This window comes from Sinocyclocheilus rhinocerous, unplaced genomic scaffold (genome assembly GCF_001515625.1).
Source record: "Sinocyclocheilus rhinocerous isolate Xijiao unplaced genomic scaffold, SAMN03320098_v1.1 scaffold1623, whole genome shotgun sequence".
NCBI lineage: Eukaryota > Metazoa > Chordata > Actinopteri > Cypriniformes > Cyprinidae > Sinocyclocheilus > Sinocyclocheilus rhinocerous.
The window spans coordinates 167,185-189,845 of record NW_015657306.1 but is presented as its reverse complement, the minus strand read 5'-3'; the positions used below and the strand labels follow the sequence as shown (position 1 = coordinate 189,845).

Here is a 22,661-nt window from a genome sequence, read left to right as displayed (position 1 = left end):
ATAGCATTTTCATGTTGAGAAAGGTGGTCGTAGCTGGGCACCGCCGGAGTGCATCCACTCTTAGAAAACAATGTGTTCTAATTTTGAAGACTTGACAAGGCTATGCGCTTCTCGTCCGGTGTGCGACCCCCTTAAGTGGGCTGTGTGGGGGCAGGACAGGAGTGGCACTACTAGGTAGAACAAAGGGAAGTTCATTTAGATTTAAAATATCTAATTGGGTGATGATAATTTGTGTGCAACAATTCCACATGAATCTCCAAAAATAAACACATTAATTAAAAATGAAATCTCTTTCTTGTTGCCCTCACTGTACTGCCACCCTAGGCAGTTGCCTAGTTCGCATATAGGCACATGCCGGTGTCCTGACATTTTATCCTACCCGTCGGATTGCGGGGGGTAGCAAAATCTGACAGGGTAGCACAAATCGACAGAACACCAGCCCTGCCGCTAAAGGCCGTCTCATTTTGAAGGATCGTTGGAAGACAGCCTTAGTTTTGTATCCGTCATTTAGCTCATGTTGAAGGATGCATCAAGTTTATCCTTCACGTCCTTCAGTTACCCACAATCCACTGCATACATTTTAATTCACAAAAAAGAACTGACAGAAAATGAGTCCCCACTGAGCTTGTCTGAGTTCATTATAAAATGTAAGACAAAAATGTTTTCGGAGATGAAGGCATACATGTTATTTTTTGTTTTGGTGTAAATGAATCTCTTAACACTAAATGCCACTAAATGACAATAATGTGGCCACTGGGAGACCACAGACACATACATTTCTATTTTAATTTTTCCTGTGAATATAGCCTATACTATAATAATAATAATAATAACAACTTTTTTTATATACTTTTGAAATGTTAATGTTTGTACTTTTGGAAATGTATCTTTCGTCTATCCCTATTTAGCCAAATTATTTAACATTTTAGGCTAATTTTTAGCACAAAATATGTGCTTTCTGTAAATGTAATTGTTTCTTGTGTCATTGTTTAGTTAATGTTTGTCATTAAGCAACTGCATGCAATGTAAGATAACGTACAGGTCTGAGCCGGGTTTGAGTGCATTAAATGCATTAATAATTTTAACGCCTTATTTTTTTCCATAATTAACCTCACCTAATTGATAGCATCACACCATCTTCTTTCAGTCTAAAGTAATGACGTATATGTATGGCTAAGGCTGATTGGCCTTTCAGCAATGAGAAACCTTTCGGCACGCCCATTTCTCCGACCTACAGCAGTTGTCCCTAAAACAAGAAGAAAAAGTAGTCACGGCTAGCGCAATCACACAGCTTTGAGTCTTCTGAGGTGAGGTAATTCGTATATTTATACAATTATGAAAACACAGCTTGTTAAAGCAACATTTTACAGGTCATTTCTGTGTTGTTTTAATCTGGTAGAGTTGTTTTTGTGCGTCCTTTCTGGCGTCTGCTAACTGAAATAAACATTTAGCCTAGCAGTAGGGTTGCCAACCATTCCGATTAATACGGAATCGTCCCGTATTTAAGATATAATTTTGTCCCGTATACGCAGATATACGCCGTATGACCACCCAGACCATATGAATAACAAACTAAATTGAAAACAATTCATTTTTTTTGACAAATCATTGTTTGTGTTGCGAACGTTTGCTGAAGGCGTTAAGACCCAGCAGAATCCTCTGTCGCGTCACGGCGAGAAGTTGTTTGGTCTAGCTGTATTGTGAAAATTTATTTATTATAAAAAAATATTTTGACTCGAAATTTCAAATATTTTTTTAATTAATCTAATAGTCTGCATTTACATTGCTTAAAGCTGCAGTCCGTCACTTTTTTTTGTTTAAAAATTATTCAAATTCCATTTTTGAGCAAGTACATAACCAGCCAGTGTTCAAAACTATCGGTAACTAACGGGAAGCTTGTAATAATGTGTCCTAATATGAGTGGTACTGGTAGGTTTCCCAGAGATTTTCTTACTATAGGGAGATGAGAGGGTCTGCAAAGGTACCAGATTTCAACTGGCTGAAGCAGTTCAGCACGTATTTTAGGTAGCCTATTTCAATAAGATAATTAGATTTTTATTTTGAGAACAGTGTCATATACAGTTTTTTTCCACAGGACTTTGTGAGATTATGATGGGTGGACCTCAGTCCCATAGGGGTGTGGGGGGGCATTTTGTAAATTTTAAAGATAAATTCATTAATCTGGTGCACTTTCAGAGTTCTAAATTAAGATCTCTAACCCATGTTCAGTGTGCAAATTGAATGAAGAAAAAGTATGTGCATTGTCCCTGAACTTAGGACTCAACCCTCTATTTGTTGTACTATCTTATGCCGAGTTCACACTGCACGATTTTCAAACTCGTCGGATCGCCGTTGTTTTCACACTGCGTGACTACCTGGGGTAGCATTCAGTTAAATAAAGTTTGGCCCATATGTGCTCAGCCATGCCATACCTAGGCCAAATGTGACAGCTATCAGCCACATTTGGCCCAAACGTTCTTGCTATCTGGGATAGGGGTGTGGGGGGGCATTTTGTAAATTTTAAAGATAAATTCATTAATCTGGTGCACTTTCAGAGTTCTAAATTAAGATCTCTAACCCATGTTCAGTGTGCAAATTGAATGAAGAAAAAGTATGTGCATTGTCCCTGAACTTAGGACTCAACCCTCTATTTGTTGTACTATCTTATGCCGAGTTCACACTGCACGATTTTCAAACTCGTCGGATCGCCGTTGTTTTCACACTGCGTGACTACCTGGGGTAGCATTCAGTCGCTGCTGTGTTCCGTTTGGGCGGCGTTATGCAAATCTTCTCACATCGTGACGTAGACATGTGGGGTGTGTTAGAACGAGCCGTTTTAGGTAGGCGTGGTTAACTCTTAACTTTTATAAAGAATATCTCTTTGGTTTTGAGACTTTAGTGTTTGCAACTTTACAGATCTTCTTTATGCACCAAGAGCTTGTAACACTCCAAAGAGAAAGGAAAAATTGAAATCGCATCATATGACCCCTTTAAGTTAAGCAATATCTCATGAAGGGTTGGTTCCTTTGTGTTTTATATAATGGTCACTGGGAGGTGCTCTTAGACGTATGTTTTCCTTGATCGGTTTTCCCTGAAAGGGTTAGTTCACCCTAAAATGAAAATTCTGTCATTAATTACTCACCCTCATGTCGTTTCAAACCCGTAAGACATCCATCTTCGGAACGCAAGATATTTTTGATTAAATGTGAGAGCTCTCAGACCCTGCATAGACAGCAACACAACTGTAATGTTCCCAGGTCCAGAAACGTAGTAAGGACATCGGTAAAACAGTCCATGTGACATCAGTGGCTCAACTTCAGTTTTGCGAAGCTACGAGAATACTTTTTGAGCGCAAAGAAAACAAAAATAACATAATTTATTCAGCAATTCTTCTCCCCCGAGTTACGTCTTCTGCAATTTTAGAGTATCACAACACATATTACGCATGCTTTCCCCTAAGCGTAAACAATGCTGATTATGTTCATGCGTGCGCTTTCTCCTTCGAACGTAAACAACGCTGATTACATCTATTACGCTCTTGGGTACTCTCCAAAATGGCAGAAGACGTAACTCGTGGGGAAAAAATAGTTAAATAAATTGCTATTTTTGTTTTCTTTGCACTCAAAAAGTATTCTCGTAGCTTCGCAAAACTGAAGTTGAGCCACTGATGTCACATGGACTGTTTTACAGATGTCCTTACTACGTTTCTGGACCTGGGAACATTACAGTTGTGTTGCTGTCTATGCAGGGTCTGAGAGCTCTCACATTTCATCAAAAATATCTTAATTTGTGTTCCGAAGATGAACGAATGTCTTACGGGTTTGGAACGACATGAGGGTGAGTAATTAATGACAGAATTTTCATTTTGGGGTGAACCAACCCTTTAAGAGAAATGGGGTACTCAACTCAAACCCACTGAAGACGTGTAAACAGTCAGATAAAATAAGAATAAGAAACTAATTACAAACAACAGGATAAAAAAAAACTACAGTAGAACAACAAATGCTACATAAATTGTACAAAGTAATCAAATGTATAAAAAAACACTGAAAAATGTATAATAAAAAAAAACCGAGATCGAGATGGCACTGCTGTTTCTGAGATCGGCAGATTGAGAGATCGCCGATCCAATCATTAGAAGCAATTATCGGCTGATAGTGATCGGTAGCTGATCAATCGGAGCACCTTTGTAGAGGAGGACACAGAGTGAGCTGCTGCGGGAAATGTACGTTCAAGTTGTCCAAAACATGAGAATGCTGTAAAATAATAAGCACATATAAAAAAGCATAAGCATTTGCCACATCTTGCTCTATTATACTTTGACAGATGCGTGTGCATTTTGATAGATGGATAAACACAAACAATGATTTAAGTGTGAGATTAAATGAAAGCATAAATTTGATAACTGATTTATTTTTGATTTTGGCAGATCTGCTCCTTCAACCACACAGGAATTCACCTACAGTTCAGCTCCTCCCACAACAGTTTATGAAAGAGTTTATATGAAAGAAAGTCGAAAACATGACTGATCCAGAACCCTGCGGAATAAAACAGGAAGATACTGAACAACAAATAGGTTTGTGTATGTTCTTAATTCTTCAATAAGTTTATAAAACTTCAAGCAGTTCATCAGATTCAGTGGTTGCAGTTAGAAAAATCATAAAAGCTGTGAAATAACAGTTAAAGCTGCAGATGTGAAGTTGCAAGTTATAGTGGTTCATTGTTTTGATGATTACATTGAGTTGAGGCTCAGCTGTTCAGCGTGGATGAATATGATGGATTGTGGTGTACTGGCACCTGTGGGGCATTAACATTGCATAAGTCACTGTAGTGCCATAAAAACTGGTCCCTCCAAAAAGATAAGACATACTGTAAAAAATGTATATGAGCCGGTATTGTCTTCAGCTGTTGTTTTGAAAACGGTTGTTTTAAAATAAATAACATCACAAAAGTTAGGCAATGTAACCCTCTACGCACACCTTGGCAGTGGAATCGCCATTGGCTAGTACATCGTTTAATTTTACTCGCCAGACTAACGGGTAGTTGAAAAATATGCATGGTATTGTAAAATACCATATTTGAAGAAAAAATACATATATTTATGTAGTGTGAAGTCTGATGTTTGAGAAAATATAAGGGGTCACTAAATTTCTTAATTCGTTCACTGTTTTTTTTTTTAACATGTTTACTGAACTGTGCCATAAATGTGTCCTGTGGTGTGACATAGCAAAAAACAAACAAAAAAATACTTAATAATATACAAAACGTGCTATTTATTTAATATGAAATTATGAATAACATTATTTTTCCCCCATTAATTTTTTGACATTTTCAAGCCAAACTTTGACAACGAGACAAACTTTGCTTTCATTTTCAAAACTGCTGAAAATTATACCATTTTAAGATGATTAAAATATGATGATTATATCTCCCCTAATGCAATACTCAACTGTTTTTTAAGATATTTTGAGATAAAAAAAAACAAATCTGTAGTTCTTTTGTGCGTCACATTATAGGACAAAAACATCAGAACAATTTTAATTAATGTAATTATTGCATTTAAGAACACTGAAAATGTTAAAAAAAGGGGAAAAAAAGGAGTTAAATCTTGTTTAATTATTTAAAATGCTTCTTAAAGAGACCTTGTCCTCCAGTGTGACAGTACAGGTGTCACACCGGTGGACATTATCTGTCACACCAAAGGATGTTTCCGCCTTTTGTGTCAGTTAATGGCCTTGCTATTCCTAGCTAACCTGTCATTAGCAGTTAGCTGGACACATTTGCTTAATTTGCTTAAAAAGATTGTGTAGTTTTGTTTAACATACAGTTTTTAATTAACAAATATAATTTAGGGATGTCACACCAAAGGACAAAACTTAACACTTTTATAGTGGTTACAAAAAAGTTAAAATATTTGAACAATTCTGAGACAAAACCTACCATGTTAACATGGGCTGCCCCTGGTTTTTCAATAAAACTTTAACACTTAAAATGAAATTTCGATTGCTGTATTAAATTTAGACCTGCTTATGTTACATCATATTTTATTTTTATGTTCGAGTTCGATTGCTCCCCCCTCCCCCTGCCCCCGCTGGACTGCATTCATATTATTTTATTTGGGTCCGAACCGCGGTTCATTTGCGTCATCAAGCCAGCAACCGTTTACCCCGTTGCTTAGTAACGACAGCGCAGGAGAAGGCGGCAAATGCATAACATTGCTCTCTGCACTTTTATATATTTACGTTTTTGAACCGTTCGTTTTGTTTACAAAGCTTCAGTACATAACGGCACTTAGGTCTGTCTTACGAATGTACTGCAAATGCTCTAAAAACAAACACACATTTTTATCAAACAATACGTCATTAATAGCGGTTCACTTCCGCGATTTGGTACGATTGCATTCACATAAGCAGCGAACCGTACCGGAGTTCACTTGAACCGTACCCCAGACCACCCTTTTTAAGCGGACTCTGGTACGGTTCGTGGGTGCGCACCCGAGTTCGGTAGACAGCGTTCACATCATCCAAACGAACCGAACTCTTGACGTCAATCGAACCCGGGTGTGCACCAAAAGTGCTAGTGTGAAAGCACCCTGAAACTCGCAAATTCCCTCATCATAAACAACAAATTGCAGATGATCATATTTTGCGCATGTTTTGCGCAGCTTGTCGGTGAACAACGGCTCTGTGTAGTTAATGCTGCTCCATGTGAAAGCCCGCAGGTGATGGAGGTTTACCGCTGATTAAAGAACCGGCTTTACTGACAAGATGCGCGTTAAATATCGCATGCAATTTATCGTGCAGCCCTAGTAACCAGTATAGTTTTCTTTTACTTGTTGTTTTCAACAAATGTAAGGTGGTTTGAGAAACATTCATACATTGCAAACATCTGGATGTCAGAATAAATATCTGAAGGGTTTAATTTTTATATATTTTTTTAAATTTTGAAAATGTTACAACCCTTACTTGTAAAATGTAGTTAATCAAACATTTATTAATTATCACTTCAAAACCTGTGCCTGTAATTTTTTTAAATAATAATTGGATAATAAATGTACCCAATTCAAATGAATGCATCAAAATGTTTATACTTTCCACTGTTATCTCAGGTTTCACATGTCCTTTTCCTTTCACATTTTTTTTTTAAGATTTACTGTTTTATTAAAAAAAAAAAATGTTTTAACTTATTTTTTTTTTACTTTAATTTTAGACCTGATAGAAGATAACAAGGAGATTGAAGAAGGGAAGAACCATCATGTCAAAACTGAAGAAACATCCTGCAGTTCCTTATTGAAAAGAAGAGACAATATATGTTTCACTTGGCCTCAGTGTGGAAAGAGTCTCTCATGCAAGCAAAATCTTGATATTCGCATAAAATGTCATCTTGAAGGGAAGCTGTACGCATGTGATCAGTGTGAAAAGACTTTCACAATAAAAGGAAACCTTACGAAACACATGAATATCCACACTGGAGAGAAGCCATACACATGTGGTCAATGTGGGAAGAGCTTCAGACTAAAAGCAATCCTTAAAAAACACATAAATGTCCACGCTGGGGAGAAGCCGTACACATGTAGTCAATGTGGGAAGAGCTTCAGACTAAAACCAACCCTTAAACAGCACATGCAAATCCACACTGGAGAGAAGCCGTACACATGTGGTCAATGTGGGAAGAGCTTCAGACTAAAAGCTACCCTTAATGAACACACGAGGATCCACACTGGAGAGAAGCCGTACACATGTGATCAGTGTGGGAAGAGTTTCACACAAAAAGGATACCTTGATGCACACCTAAAAACCCACACTGGAGAGAAACCGTACACATGTAATCAGTGTGGGAAGAGTTTCACACAAAAAGGAGCCCTTAATGTACACATGAGGATCCACACTGGAGAGAAGCCGCACGCATGCAATCAGTGTGGGAAGAGTTTCAGACTTAAGCAACCCCTTAATGAACACATGAGGATCCACACTGGAGAGAAGCCGTACACATGTAATCAGTGTGGAAAGAGTTTCAGAAAATTAGGTGGTTTTAAAAAACATCTGCTTACTCATTCTAGAGAAAGACTAGATAACTGTGACCAAAGCAGTAAAAAATTTTTTAGGGCAGATATCCTGAAGGACCACCTTAAAGTTCATGCAAAGGCGAAGCCTTATGTATGTTATTTATGTGGAAAGAGTTTTAGTCAGATGGTTGCATTAAAGATACATCAGAAAAGACACAGCGGTGTGAAGGATTATGCTTGCTCTGAGTGTGGGAAGACTTTTTTTACATAGGGTGCACTGAAATTGCCCAAGACCGTTCACACTACAGAAACACCTTACAAGTGTTCACACTGTGACAAGAGATTCAAACGGTCAACATATCTGCAAATACACGAGAGGATCCACACTGGAGAGAAGCCGTATGCATGTGATCAATGTGGGAAGAGCTTCAGACTAAAAGAAATGCTTAATCAACACATGAATATCCACAATGGAGAGAGGCCGCACACATGTGATCACTGTGGGAAGAATTTCGCACAAAAAGGAAACCTTAACAAACACATGAAAATCCACACTGGAGAGAAGCTACACACATGTGATCAGTGTGGGAAGGGTTTCTTAGAAAAAGCAAACCTTAAAGAACACATGAATATCCACACTGGAGCGAGGCCACACACATGTGATCAGTGTGGCAGGAGTTTCACACATAAAGGAAACCTTATCAAACACATGAAAAGGCACACTGGGAAGAAGCCACACACATGTGATCAGTGTGGGAGGAGTTTTGCAGAAAGGGCAACCCTTAATGAACACATGAGGATCCACACTGGAGAGAAGCCATACACATGTGATCAGTGTGGGAAGAGTTTCACACAAAGAGGAACCCTTTATGAACACATAAAAACCCACAGTGGAGAGAAGCCATTTACCTGTGATCAGTGTGGGAAGAGTTTCAAACGAAAAGAAAGCCTTAATGATCACATGAAAATCCACACTGGAGAGAAGCCGTACACATGTGATCAATGTGGGAGAAGTTTCACACGAAGAGGAACCCTTTATCAACACAAGAAAACCCACACTGGAATGAAGCCGTACACATGTGAACAATGTGGGAAGAGTTTCAAGAATTCAAGGTTTTTTAAAGTACATCTGTGTACTCATTCTAGAGAAAGACAATATAACTCTGACCAATGCAGCATAAGAAATTCCAGGGCAGATTTTCTGAAGGACCACCTGAAAGTTCATACAAAGGAGAAGCCTCATGTGTGTTCTTTGTGTGGAAAGCGTTTTAGTCAGAAGGTTGCATTAAAAATACACCAGAAAAGACACAGCGGCGTGAAGGATTATGCTTGCTCTGAGTGTGGGAAGACTTTTTTTACAGATGGTGACCTGAAACTGCACAAGACAGTTCACACTACAGAAACTCCTTACAAGTGTTCACACTGTGACAAGAGCTTCAAACGGTCAGAATATCTGAAAATACACGAGAGGATCCACACTGGAGAAAAGCCACATGCATGTGATCATTGTGGGAAGAGCTTCAGACTAAAAGGGACCCTTAACGATCACGTGAAAATCCACACCGGAGAGAAGCCGCACACGTGTGCTCAGTGTGGGAAGAGTTTTACACAAAAAGGAAACCTTAACAAACACGTGAAAATCCACACTGGAGAAAAGCCGTACTCATGTGATCAGTGTGGGAAGAGTTTCAGAATATCAAGTGTTTTTAAAGTTCATCTGCGTACTCATTCTAGAAAAAGACAATATAACTGTGACCATTGTGGTAAACATTTTTTTACGGCAAGTGCCCTGAAGAAGCACCTGAAAGTTCATACAAAGGAAAAGCCTCATGTGTGTTCTTTGTGTGGAAAGAGTTTTAGCCAATTTGCTGCTTTAAAATATCACCAGAAAAGACACAGCGGTGTGAAGGATCATGCTTGCTCTGAGTGTGGGAAGACTTTTTTTACATATGGTGCACTGAAAGTGCACAAGACGGTTCACACTACAGAAACACCTTACAAGTGTTCACACTGTGACAAGAGATTCAAACGGTCAACACATCTACAAATACATGAGAGGATCCACATCGGAGAGAAGCCGTATCACTGCCATTCATGTGGGAAGAGATTTACTCAGTTATCTTCTCTAATCTGTCATAAATTACATGTCTGCATGTCCGAAATTACAGTAAGTAGTTCAAGTTCTGATCCTGTACTTCCAGGTGTGATAGGTGCTAGGTAGGGCTGCATCAAGAAATTATTTTGATAATCGATTAATCAGAAATTATTAAAATGATTAATCAACTGATCGTTGATTATTTCAGAGATTTATCAGTTGCTTTTATTGATTTATTCGGCTTTTGGAGTTTGTGGAAATGTTTAGTTATACCCATTCTAACTAATAAATAAAACGAGGAAATCACTGCACTTTTTGAAAGTGTCTTTTTAAGAAACTTTGAGTAAACTGAATTATTATCCTCTTCAGGTTTTCTGGCCTCCTTCGAAGTCATCAATACACCAACTATGCTTAGAACTGAAACAGAAAAACAAAAGGGCATTTCACAACACTTGGGAGGCTAAAATATTAATCTACAAACTATCATTACTTAGATCCCCTTATGAGCGCTGTGGCCGGCACTCTTGATAACACTGAGTCTTGCGGGCTTTGGAGCGTAGGCTGGCAGCTCACGCTGACATCAGCAGAGGATCCTCCACACTAGATACTAGTCTTGTCCACCCCGAGACAGATCCAGTGGCAGCCATTACGGCTGATGACTCGGGTGTGGTGGCCATGACGGCTGGAGTTTGTGCTGGACCAAGGTCTGCGGGGGAAAGTTTAGGGGATTGTTCCTCCTCTACCTGTTCTACTGTGAAAGGAGACCACACAGCTGTAGGACCAAGTCCACATATTGATTTATGGTCCACCTGGGATCACCCCTGGCATCAGTTGGCCGAGAGGTGAGAATATGCAGAGAAAAAAACTTTTCTACATATTTTTCAATGGGGTGGCCTTCTTGAAAAATTAAACAGGGAGTGCTTAGGCAGTACCAATTACCCCCTGCTAGATCCATTGTGGGTCAGTCATTCTGTAACAAGTATTGAAGAAAGCAAGCTGAGGCGAGGATCTAAATGCAGGGGCACTTTAAAGGGTTAGTTCACTCAAAAATGAAAATTCTGTTATTAATTACTCCCCCGTCATGTCGTTTCAAACCCGTAAGACATTCGTTCATCTTCGGAACACAAATTAAGATATTTTTGATGGAATCTGAGATCTGTCTGACCCTGCATAGACAGCCATGCAACTGAAATGTTCCCAAGTCCAGAAACGTAGTAAGGACATCGGTAAAATAATCCATGTGACATCAGGGGTTCATCCGCCATTACACGAAGCTACGAGAATACCTTTTGTGAGCAAAAAAACCCGAAAAAACAACTTTATTCAACAATTCGTCTCCTCCGCATTACCCTGGTGCCATTTTGGAGAGTATCCGCTGGATGTAAACAACGTATGCTGTTCTGTGTCAGCTGCGTCACACGGATACGCTGTTTCCATTCAGATCAAATCACAACAATGTAGGAAACAGATCCGGCGTGACTAGTTTCCTAGTCCAGTCCTTCAGAGGCTTGTAGAATAGAGTCTTCAACATTAAACGCTAGAATGAGATGGGCTAGTAAGTGCACATGGCTGCGTCACACATGTTTTGGAAAAATACATTGTATTACAAATCTTTACATTATTTGGTAGGGCCGGAATAATAAATCGATGCATCACGATTCGTGGATCGATTCTGAGATTTTCCAAATGCATCACAGTCATCTCCCAGTGCTGAGCAGATGGAAAAGAGTCTGATGGGACTCGGGCAGAAATCATGTTCTCGAGAGTGGCTGAGCTTTTAATATGCTACAGTCAACCACTTTTGCTTCTTCCGGTCAAGCATATGAGGGGTAATACTAGATACATTTGAGAAAGTTCTGTTATAAAGAAAAACCCTACAAGTGTTCACACTGTGACAAGAGTTTCAGTCAGTCTGAACATCTGAAAACACATGAGAGGGTCCACACTGGAGTGAAGCCTTTCACGTGTGATCAGTGAGGGAAGAGTTTTGCCCAAAAAGGACACCTTAAAGGATTAGTTAACTTCCAGAATGAAAATTCTGTCATCATTTACTCACCCCCCCCACTTGTTCCAAACCTGTACGAGTTTCTTTCTTCTGTTGAACACAAAAGAAGATATTCTGAAAAATGTTGGTATCCGAACAGTTGATGAGCACCATTGACTTCCATAGTAGGAAAAAAAATTCTATAGAACTCAACCCTAAAGATGCACCTGAAAGTTCATACTAAGGAAAAGACTCACATTCTTTGTGTGGAAAGAGTTTTTTTTTTTTTTTAAGTTGTCGGTTTGAACTTTGTCCTTTTATTCTGCCGTTCTCAACATACAAGACTAACTGCAACACATTCTGGCTGCACATCAACGTTAATAATAAATAATAGACATGTTTTGTTGAGTTAAAGCCACAGCGCGTTTTACTTTGACTCAGAATCTTATTTATTCATTCATTCATTCAAAATATACTAGGTTTTATATTTTGTCTGTGGCTCCCTCTGCTGGTGTCTGTATCATATAATCTCAGTATTAGACACAGTATTTGTATTATATGATTTAAAGGCAGGGTAAGCGATTTCTGGTAGCCAATGTTGATATTTGAAATCACCAAAACAAACACGCCCCTATGCTGCTGCCACACAGATCTAAAATAAACAAGCAATTTATTTCCCAGCTGTTTACCTTCACAGACACAACCGACTGTTTTTTGTAACTCATGAGTGTTGTTAACGTAAACTTCTGTGTGAAAGAGAACTTATTTTAGTACTCACATCATGCCTGTGACAGCCGCTTTCGGTCTGTGTGCTTTGGAGACGGGCCCAAAAAACAGCGTGTTTCTGCTTCCATTCAAAATAGGCATTTTCAAAATGATATAATAAATAATCTGTGGAGTATTTTGAGCTGAAACTTCACAGATACATCTGGGGACAACAGAGGGGCTTATATTACATATTGTAAAAAGGGGCATAATATGTCTCCTTTAAGTAATCGAAGGTAAAATAAAAAATGAAACCGTACAGTTTTCAGTATGAAATATCGCCAGCACTTATTCAGACTTTCTTTTGAAAACCTATCATCATGGAATCCTTCAGTTGCATCCAATGTTGTAAAATGAGTCTGACCACATGAATCATAACACAAACCTTGAAATTTGACATGAAACTCTCAGATTTTACCTTTAAAAATGAATGGCCAAAACAAAAAGAGTCAAATATGGTTGTAATGCATATATATGTAATGCTTATATATAAAGTCATACAATGAAAAACACATCAAAACACTCCAGGATAATTACAGTCTTTCACAATAACCTCAGGTTTAATATTCTGTTACAGATAATTATTCAAAAGCAGCAAGAACAATAAAATAAACATAACAATGACCTCTTAGCACCTCTGACTAACAAAGTTCCCTTTCTAAAGAGTAAAAATCGCAGGTTTACTACAGACACGCCATTATATTACACAAAGACACGCAGGAGATGGTCCCTGTTGCTGGACTCTAGTAAGCGTAGTGTCGTCGACAGAGTTTTACTCTGGTAAAGGTTATTTTCACACTCGCTGGAGTGAAGAGGTGCTGTAACACGATTCATTCACTGCAGGAGTTCTTCCCAGGAAATGGGTTTGGAAAAGACCTCACGCTCCAGCCAAAGGTCATAGTTCATTTGGAAGTCTTCCGGAAGGTCGATCCGCTCTCCCAGCACACTTTGCAGACAGTTGTCCACCGGGAGGAATTCGGGGTTGCTCTGGTTCTTATCGTAGCGTCGGCTGTTGAACCGTTCGATGTTGGCACGTAGGGCGCACTCTTCTGCCTGGAAATCCCACGGGCGAGCGTCCAGGTCTGCTGTCAGAGACAGGACTCGTTTAGTTCGGACACTACAAAACATTTAAGGTTTAAAAAATCATTTATTGAAAACCCCTTCACATTCAAGACCAGATTCTTCACCTACTCACCGTTTCCGTAAGCCCAGTCATCGTTGAGGCGATGGCGCACTTTCTGGTATATCGCCGACATGGTTTTCATGTTGCTCTTCCTCCATTGCCTTCCTAGATACTTTGTCTGGACTTTAAGCAGTTTGAGCACATAGAGTTGCATCATGGCCTGCTTGACCTTCAGCGCCCTCTTCAGGATTGGAGCCGATTTGAACACCACCAACATCTAGAAACGTGTAACATTTGAAATGAACACACTCTCCAGGTACAATAGATGTTGTTGTTCTAAAGCGAAACCTGTTTGGTTTGTGTGTGTGTGGCGTCTCACCATGGTCCTGGAGTGCTTCCATTTGGTGAGTTTATTGAGGATACGCAACAGATTAATACAGGAGAATAAGTTCCGCCAGCAGAACTGATTGTTGTCACCAGCTTCCTGTGAACAAAACACACAAAAAAAAAACTCAAAGACTCGCTCAGAAGAGCATTAGACACATTCAGGTGTGTATTTTTCCTCACCAGACTCTCAGCGGTGAGCTCTGGAAGCTCATGAACGACGCAGTGTGGGAAATCCAGAGCCGAGATACTGCCGAAGAGATAAACGTCATTACTCATAACACATAACGGTTAAAGGAAGTGTAAAGAAGAAGTGCAATCTTCATACTCCAGGTCATTCTGACCCGTGAACAGAGGTTGACATGAAGGTTCACCTGTTTTTAGCAGTGATGTAGGACATGATGTTCTGGTTGAAGAACTTCAGGATCAGCGGGATACAGTTGGCAAACACCAGATGCTGCGCCATGTACTCAAACTAGAGCAGGAAACTTGTGTAAGTGTACTCACAAAATAAAGGTTTAAATTTTTCCTATATTTGTGAAGCCCAACCAGTTTGTGCAAGTGTAAAATGTAGGATTATGATTAGGGTAAGACAATTATCTGGACAAACATCTTCAAAGTTCCTCACAAGCAGCTTCAAAGTTGTTTGTCTGTGTACCTGATAGACGTGGTTGAGTTTGAAATGTTTCAGCAGCAGCAGCAGTATGGCTGAAATGGCTTTGACAATGATTTCTTTATGGCGATTCACATCTACGCCCAACTTCATACTCTGAAGAACCGTAGTGCTAGAGAGAGGTAACAGACAGACTGTCAAACCATGCACACTTGAGGTATGGTCACATTAGCGAAATTGCATCAAAATTTTGTGGGCAAATAAAATCCATTGTCTATTTTCAGTAGCTTAATGTAATAACTGGATTTCACCTGTGAAATTCTGCCGAGCAACGGCAAATGTGCCCACATCTTTAGTAAAGATACTATGAAAGTCTATTAAAAGTGGAAAAAGTTCAATTCAAACAATTTATTGACATTTTAGTTTCTACTCTAACATTAAACCCCAAATCGCATGGATTCTATTGACATGACAGAATTTTGCTCATGAAATTTTGAAGAGCAATGGTAAATGTGACCGCACCTTTAATAAAAGACATAAAAATAAAAACGGAACATATAAAATAACACATTTAAAATATGAACAAAAAAACAGTATTTCAATGACACTAAAATAGCCCTGATTTTAGGCACACATATATTTGACCAAATGACAATCAAGTATTTAATGGAGAATGAGATGAATACTTATAACCCAGAGGATATTTTTACAGCATCTGAAGACACGGAGCTCACTGTTGCCATGGCAACTCAGCTGCGTGATGGTGAGGTGAGTTTGTGTTTTGATATGACTCACCAATTCAGTTTTAGACACAGACACAGACTCAGGTTGTTAAGGGAATCACTTTGATTCAGTGAGTCAGTTGTCCGTCCAGTCGAGAATCGTTCAGCCGATTCACGGAAAGGACAACTACATCTGCAGCTATGCTGTTTAACAGTGTCTTACGGCATTTCCTCGGGCAGCACGTCCGCCAGGATGTTGATGGAGTCGGTCTTGGCTTTGGATGTGGGAGCAGCAGCCAACAGGATCTTCAGCAGAGCAATCTGAATACACACACACACACACGAAGCCTGTCAGTATGAGAACGGCTCAAATGCAGTGGGACTGGTGTGTAAGTGACAGTTTCTCACCATATACTGTGGTAAACTGGGTAAAATACCCTGGTATAAGAGCTCTGTGGCACACAACTCCAGCTCTTCCTCACCCTAAACACACAAACACAGACAGTGTGTGTTTTAAGCTCATCATCAGACGTCATATTGTAGCTCTATCAGTGTACAGTGACTCACGCCGGAGAGAGGGGTCTTCTCATACTCCTCTTCCTTAGCGATCTGGACCTCAGCGATGGACACATACTTGTGCTGAAACAAACACACAAACTAAATGTTACGACAGGCACTAATGTATTTCATTACAGCAATTAGCCACAAAACTCTATACTAACATTCATTGTTAAAATGGTTTACAATTTTTATAAAACAGTGCCAACAAAAATATGACATAGAAGTATAAAAGACACAAATATTAAATAAAATAGTTACAATAATGATTAATAATAATCCAAATAAACAATTAGTTCACCAAGTATTATAACTCATTAACCAGTTTTAACTAACAAAAACATAACATTGATTTATGACAAATGCAATTTTCTTTTTTCTTTAATGTTTAAATTTTTTTTTGTGCTTTGACTCAACTAAATTATTAAAACCTCATTAAAAACACATAGGGTATATATTTGATAATTATTATATTATTGTAGTATTATTAATCATGATAAATAGCTCTTCCACCAACTAATATTAATCATTAGTATTTCCATTTTTACTAATATAAAATTTGACTGATTTATAACCAATAAAAATAAATTTGGTTGTTTTAGTAAAAACTTGAGTTAAAAAAATAAGGGGTTATGAGTATTTTATTATAAATTAATTTTTAATTTAATAATTTTGCTGTTAATAATAATAATAACTATTATTATTATTATTATGGAGGAAAACACATAGGGTATATATTTGATAATTATTATATTATTGTAGTATTATTAATCATGATAAATAGCTCTTCCACCAACTAATATTAATCATTAGTCTTTCCATTTTTACTAATATAAAATTTGACTGATTTATAACCAATAAAAATAAATTTGGTTGTTTTTGTAAAAACTTGAGTTAAAAAAATAAGGGGTTATAAGTATTTTATTATAAATTAATTTATTTAATAATTTTGCTGTTAATAATAATAATAACTATTATTATTATTATTATTATGGAGGATTAAAAATGCCTCTTAAAATGAAGGAATCAATGTTCAATAGAAATGTAAATAAATCACAAAATGCAAATAAGATGATTAATTTAAAACTATTTTAATTCATGTTGGAAAATATAGTTAATGTAACCAAAAAATAATAAACAGACAAATGTTTTATCAGTCAAACTGATTACTGGTCTAGCATAATCCAATCTGAATTAATATAAAGCTATTCATTTCATGATGAGGGACGTGGGAAGAAATCGGAAAGATCACATATTAAATATGCATGAGCAGGGGTGGGGTTATGCTAATCAGTCATGGCTGATATGTTAATTACCTGTTTGAGAGTTTTGATGCTTTCATGTATGGGTCTGGGCAAACCGACTACAGTATCCGTGTCACTGCAACACAAACGCAAACATGCATCACTGCGGCTCACAGGAAATAAACAAACAAGCTTCATAAAACACACTCACTTTCCCAGCGTGTAGCCGATGAATTTACTCCTGCTGGACTCCAGGAAGTTCTCAATATCCTTTTCCCTGTTAAAAGAGAAATAGATTAAAAACATATATTTAAGAAAACCATCAAATAAACCATATCAAACAGATGAAGTCAAGTTCCTACCTGACTTTCGGAGCCCACGGTAGACCCTTGGGAAAACAGACCCTCTCAGTGGGGGGATGCGGGATGGGTGGCGGCATGACCTCATCACGCTCCAGTGGGAAAGGCTCCGCCTCCAGAGAGTTGTCATTATCGTCATTTTCCTCTTCGTCCTCTCGGGTGTCATCGGCTTTATACGGGTCCTTCTCGTTAAATGCATCCAGATTGTCTTGCTTTATCAGAGCCTGAAGAAACGATTTAAAAGGTTCACATTCTTCTCTTTATCATGTTATGTTTACTACCTTTATGTTTGGCAAAGTTTCGGTTCGGGCACCTTTTGTTCTCTCCGGGCGCGTCTCTGTTGTTGCTCGATGAGGTCGGAGGCGGATGCCGGCGGGGACGCGGCTCTCATGCTCCGCACCACACAGATGCTGTCCTCCGGCAGCTGAGGGAGACCCAGTGCTGCCCGTTTACTGACTTTACTGCACTGCAGCTCCTCGAACCCTCCCAGAGTGAACTGGGATGCGACAGGAAACATACAGACAAAACCATTAACACAACAATCACTTGGCGTGAATCGGTTCAAAACTAGATGCTAACTCACCAGGATGGTCTTCCACAGCAGCAGCAGGACTTTCTTCATGGGGAAATGGGGCGCATGGCCGCTGCAGAACTTGGTGACCATCCCAAACAGCATGACGGAGACGGTCTCATTGTTATAGAGAGGAGAACCTGCCAGGAAACATTTGAAACAATTCTAGTCTTCCATACTCAACGCATATCTTCAAATAAAATCATTCAATTTGAGGTCAACTGAAACACATGCAGACCGAGTTCAGACTTGAAGGTTTCTCTGATGGTTCTCCACTCTGAACTGTCTGTGGGTTCTTCACGCTGGATGGTCTCCAGCATCAGATACATGATGTTCAGCAGCACCCTGAAAACACGCACGCACAGGGTTATGGAGGACTGGGAGTGCCTCTTAAAAATAAAATGAACCAATGATCAGTTTGAAAATGTACAAAATAAACGTAAATAAATTACAAATGACAAATAAGTTCATATTTTAATTTGTTTAAAAATGCAGTTAAATGTAACAGTAGGAAATACACATTTTTAAATATCTACTAATTTTAATTCTTGTTTAAAAATGTAGTTAAATGTAACAAAATAAAAAAAGAATACATACATTTTCACACTGTCAAATAAGTAGACATATTTAAAACATTTTATTTAATTTGTTTTAAATGTAGTTAACCGTAACAATAAAATAAAGCGCTTTACAAATTGACTAAAATAATGTAGTTAAATGTAACAGTAAAATAATAAATAGCAATTTGACAAATAAAGTGATATTTTTAACATTTTATTTAATTGTGGTTTAAAAAGATTCATCACTTTTCAAGTTGTCAAATAAGGTGGTTAAATGTAACAATATAACAAAATGACAAATAGACATTTACATTTTTTTTAACAATATACGTTAATAAATCACTTTTCAAATTAACAAATAATATAGTTAAATGGAACAGTAAGATAATAAAAAAGATTCTAATAAAGTCTATTAACAATAAAAAAAATAGAGATTTAAAATGTTGTAATTCTAGTTTAAAAATGTAGTTACATTTAACAAAAGTAATAAATTAAACTGACAATGTAGTTAAATGTAACAATAAAATAATAAATTAGTTTTAAAATCAAAAGAAATAATTATAGACAAACTTAACAATAACATAATACATTCATTTACTTTTTAGAAAAATATTCGTTAAATGTAACGAAAAGTTATAAAGTTGCGCTAGCAATCACTTTTCTATATCCATTTATCAGCTAAATTAAAAATGCCAGTTCACATATGGGAAATTAACGCTTTCTGCCTTATTAGTCAACAACTAGTTTGTGTGTGCGTGTAAAGTGTGGTGTTGTACCTGAGGTCAGTGCTATCAGCCAGTGAAATAGCAGGTTTCCTGACCGCACTGCTGCATGCAGCACTGTTACTGAGAGACATTTAACCCAGAGTTCAGTTATTTAAGCTTACAGATGTGAAATATGAATATTTGTGCGTGCAGTTCATCTCACTCGATCTCCATGTTGAGCAGCTCCACTAGTGCAGTGAACGCTCCCACATCCAGCAGCAGGAAGACGTTATACCTCATCCAGTGCTGCACCTCCAGTTCCGAAGAACACTTGCCGAACGTACCTGAAAATAGACAAATGAGATCTTCTTAACACTGTGTTTTCATAGGAATGAATGCATGAATAAAGATTCTAGATTGCGGTTTACCTTGAGTCATGTACAGGATGGCTCTGGCGACTTTTAGGCGGCGCTCTCGGCCAATCACGTCCAGTCCGTCCAGCAGACGCATGGCATGAGCTCGGTGCTGAACCGAATCCAGTTCGGTCCATTTCTGATCGGGCACTGCAGGAACACATGAACGTGATCTTTTGTGACATTCTGATCATCTTAGATGCACGCAAACACCATTTTCATGATGAAACCTGCAGGTTTGTTGTGTAACTATGAAACCGTGAAGTGAAAAATAAAGAGCTCAGCACTTACTATGAGTGTGGAAATCTTCTTCGAAGCACTTTCGGTTGAGCAGAAACTCTGGTCCCTCTGTGTAACTGTACAACTCTACAAACAGCATTTGATAGAGGCCAACAAATTACTATTGCCTGCAGTTTGTTAATGAAGGGTGAAAGTTTTGTGATATTATTTCAGAAGGAAACAGAAGTAAAGGAAGCAAATCGCTCTCACCTGACAGTTCAACAGCCCAATTATCAGCATCTGAATATTCAAACTCCAGGTCAGGAGCTTCTGATAAACACTGAGACACAAACACAACACATTTGTCTTTATCATGGAATAACAAATGACCATTTGTAGTGTTTAAAGAAGTACACTTATTTTGGTGTGTTGTCATAGCACGTGAAGTAATGGGTTATTATTGTAACTGTAGTGTGCTATTAAATGTTACACTTAAAGTTTAATATATTTTAAACGTTCTTAAATGCATTACAAATGTGTAATTTATCATATATTTAAGTACATGACATACAAGTTTCAATTAAGAATGTCAGTGAAGTATATTTTAGTTTGCCATAAATGCTTTTCAATATATTCAGAAGTACACTTTAACCGTTTTGCAAAGACAACAGAAGTAATAATTATGAAATTACATAAAGATGTACTTAAGTCCTACTTAAATGGATAGTTCAGCCAAAAATGAACATTGTCATTATCCACTCACCATCATGTTATTGCAAACCTGTATGAATTTCTTTCTTCTGTTGAACACAAAAGAAAATATTTGGATGAATGTTGGTAACGAAACAGTTGATGGTAGCCACTGACTTCCATGGAATGGAAAAATACTATGCAAGTCAAAGGGACCAGAAGGTGACCAGATTATTATTATTTTCCCCAACAGAAGAAAGGAAGTCATTCAGGATATTCTTTTAGAGCACATTATTTCTGTAAAAGATACTCTTTTTCAAAGTACTTGCACTTTCTCGCAAGGGCAGACAGACAGATATTGATGTTTATCAGTCAGTCAGCTGCTTATCTGGTGTTAAATAACCGATCACAATCAACAGGAGAAGAGATGAACTTCACACTGAAGTTACATGAATCAATCATTCAGTGTGTTTGTTCATTAAGTGGTTTAATGAATATTCACTAGTAACTGTTGCTAGGGTTTTGAGTTTTAATCACTAAACGTTCATGAATAATTAAATCCTTATCTTTGAGTAATGATGCTGTTTTCATATTTGTTGCTTATTTAATCAGCGTCGCTCAATTAATGACTTTATTCATTTGATCGTTGGATTTCTGATGTTGCTGATGTTTAGGCGAACACTGCTGTCAAAACAGGCTGCAAATATACAGTCAAGCGGATTTAAACAGCTTCGTCTGACTCTTACCTCCGAGTCTTTCCTCTGGTTTCTGGTGAACTCGCCTCGCATTTTATTCGGCAACATTTGGTTTTGTTTCTGTTTGTTGTTAGCACATAAGCCGACACCCTCCATCTTCACTCCACTTCCGGCTCCCGCTCCATACTCTCGCGTTGCTTGCACACATCTCGCGATGCTACAGCCTCTATGTAAACACATTTCATTACACCAAATACACAAAATAATGTTCTTTTTAGCAGCATCATATGACCCCTTTAAGACGGAGTTACGGATATTAAAAAAAATATTTAATTACCTTGATTTAATATAATTGGGTTTTTTCTCTCTCTCTTTATTCACACGGCTACTTTTCATAATATTTCAGGGTACAGGATGTTCTTTCAAGGTAAAAAAATATAAAATAAATAAAAATTTGACACGAAATAATGCGTAACCAATATAATGTACACACTAAACATACAAGACACAACGTATTTGTTGTTGTATTTTAGTGATGCTACAATTAATTACATTTTAATGAATAATTCAACGTTTAAAACTATTTTTTTTTAAGTTTGCATAAGAGATTAGTGTTAATTTAAAGGTTACTTAAGGGTTCAAAAGTATGTTTAACAGCTACATAATGTATTTTCTAATATATTTTATAGCCTATTTGTATATAAAGGTTTGTATCATATTAGTGATAGGTATAAGTCATTACATTTTATTTCACTAACATAAATAACATGCGTAAGTGAGAAGTTTCACCTCATCCAATCAAATTTAATGGTTCTATTTGTACTTTGATCTGTACTTTCAGAAAGATCAAAGTTCATAAAACAGATCTGAATCCATTTTTGGTATGTGTAAAAAACAATAAAGACAGCTCTTCCCCACAGCTCTGTGGTGCTTCAGAAAAATCCTTGACAGGACATA

The 22,661-nt window shown here is 37.7% G+C and overlaps 1 protein-coding gene and 1 pseudogene across 3 annotated transcripts; one reads left to right on the top strand and one right to left on the bottom strand.

The window, feature by feature from the left end:
• Positions 1-1,174: 1,174 nt before the first annotated feature.
• Positions 1,175-10,400, top strand: LOC107720995 (zinc finger protein 721-like; annotated as a pseudogene).
• Positions 10,401-13,387: 2,987 nt separating this feature from the next.
• On the bottom strand, positions 13,388-21,902 carry LOC107720996 (striatin-interacting protein 1 homolog). Of its 3 annotated transcripts, none has more exons than XM_016528839.1 (21): positions 21,756-21,902; positions 20,590-20,659; positions 20,392-20,466; positions 20,116-20,250; positions 19,911-20,031; positions 19,760-19,828; positions 18,662-18,768; positions 18,436-18,563; positions 18,166-18,348; positions 17,856-18,076; positions 17,705-17,770; positions 17,566-17,629; positions 16,259-16,330; positions 16,100-16,174; positions 15,915-16,012; positions 15,015-15,141; positions 14,731-14,831; positions 14,540-14,606; positions 14,352-14,456; positions 14,045-14,249; positions 13,388-13,934 (listed from the first exon to the last, which is right to left on the bottom strand). In XM_016528839.1, exons 1-21 carry the CDS (start codon positions 21,858-21,860, stop codon positions 13,684-13,686), a joined length of 2,445 nt encoding a protein of 814 aa, XP_016384325.1. In that variant the 5' UTR covers positions 21,861-21,902; the 3' UTR covers positions 13,388-13,683. The 3 variants fall into 3 exon arrangements, with proteins under 3 accessions (XP_016384325.1, XP_016384326.1, XP_016384328.1); XM_016528840.1 differs by having other exon boundaries at positions 13,388-13,931; XM_016528842.1 differs by having other exon boundaries at positions 13,885-13,966.
• Between the last annotated feature and the right edge of the window lie 759 nt (positions 21,903-22,661).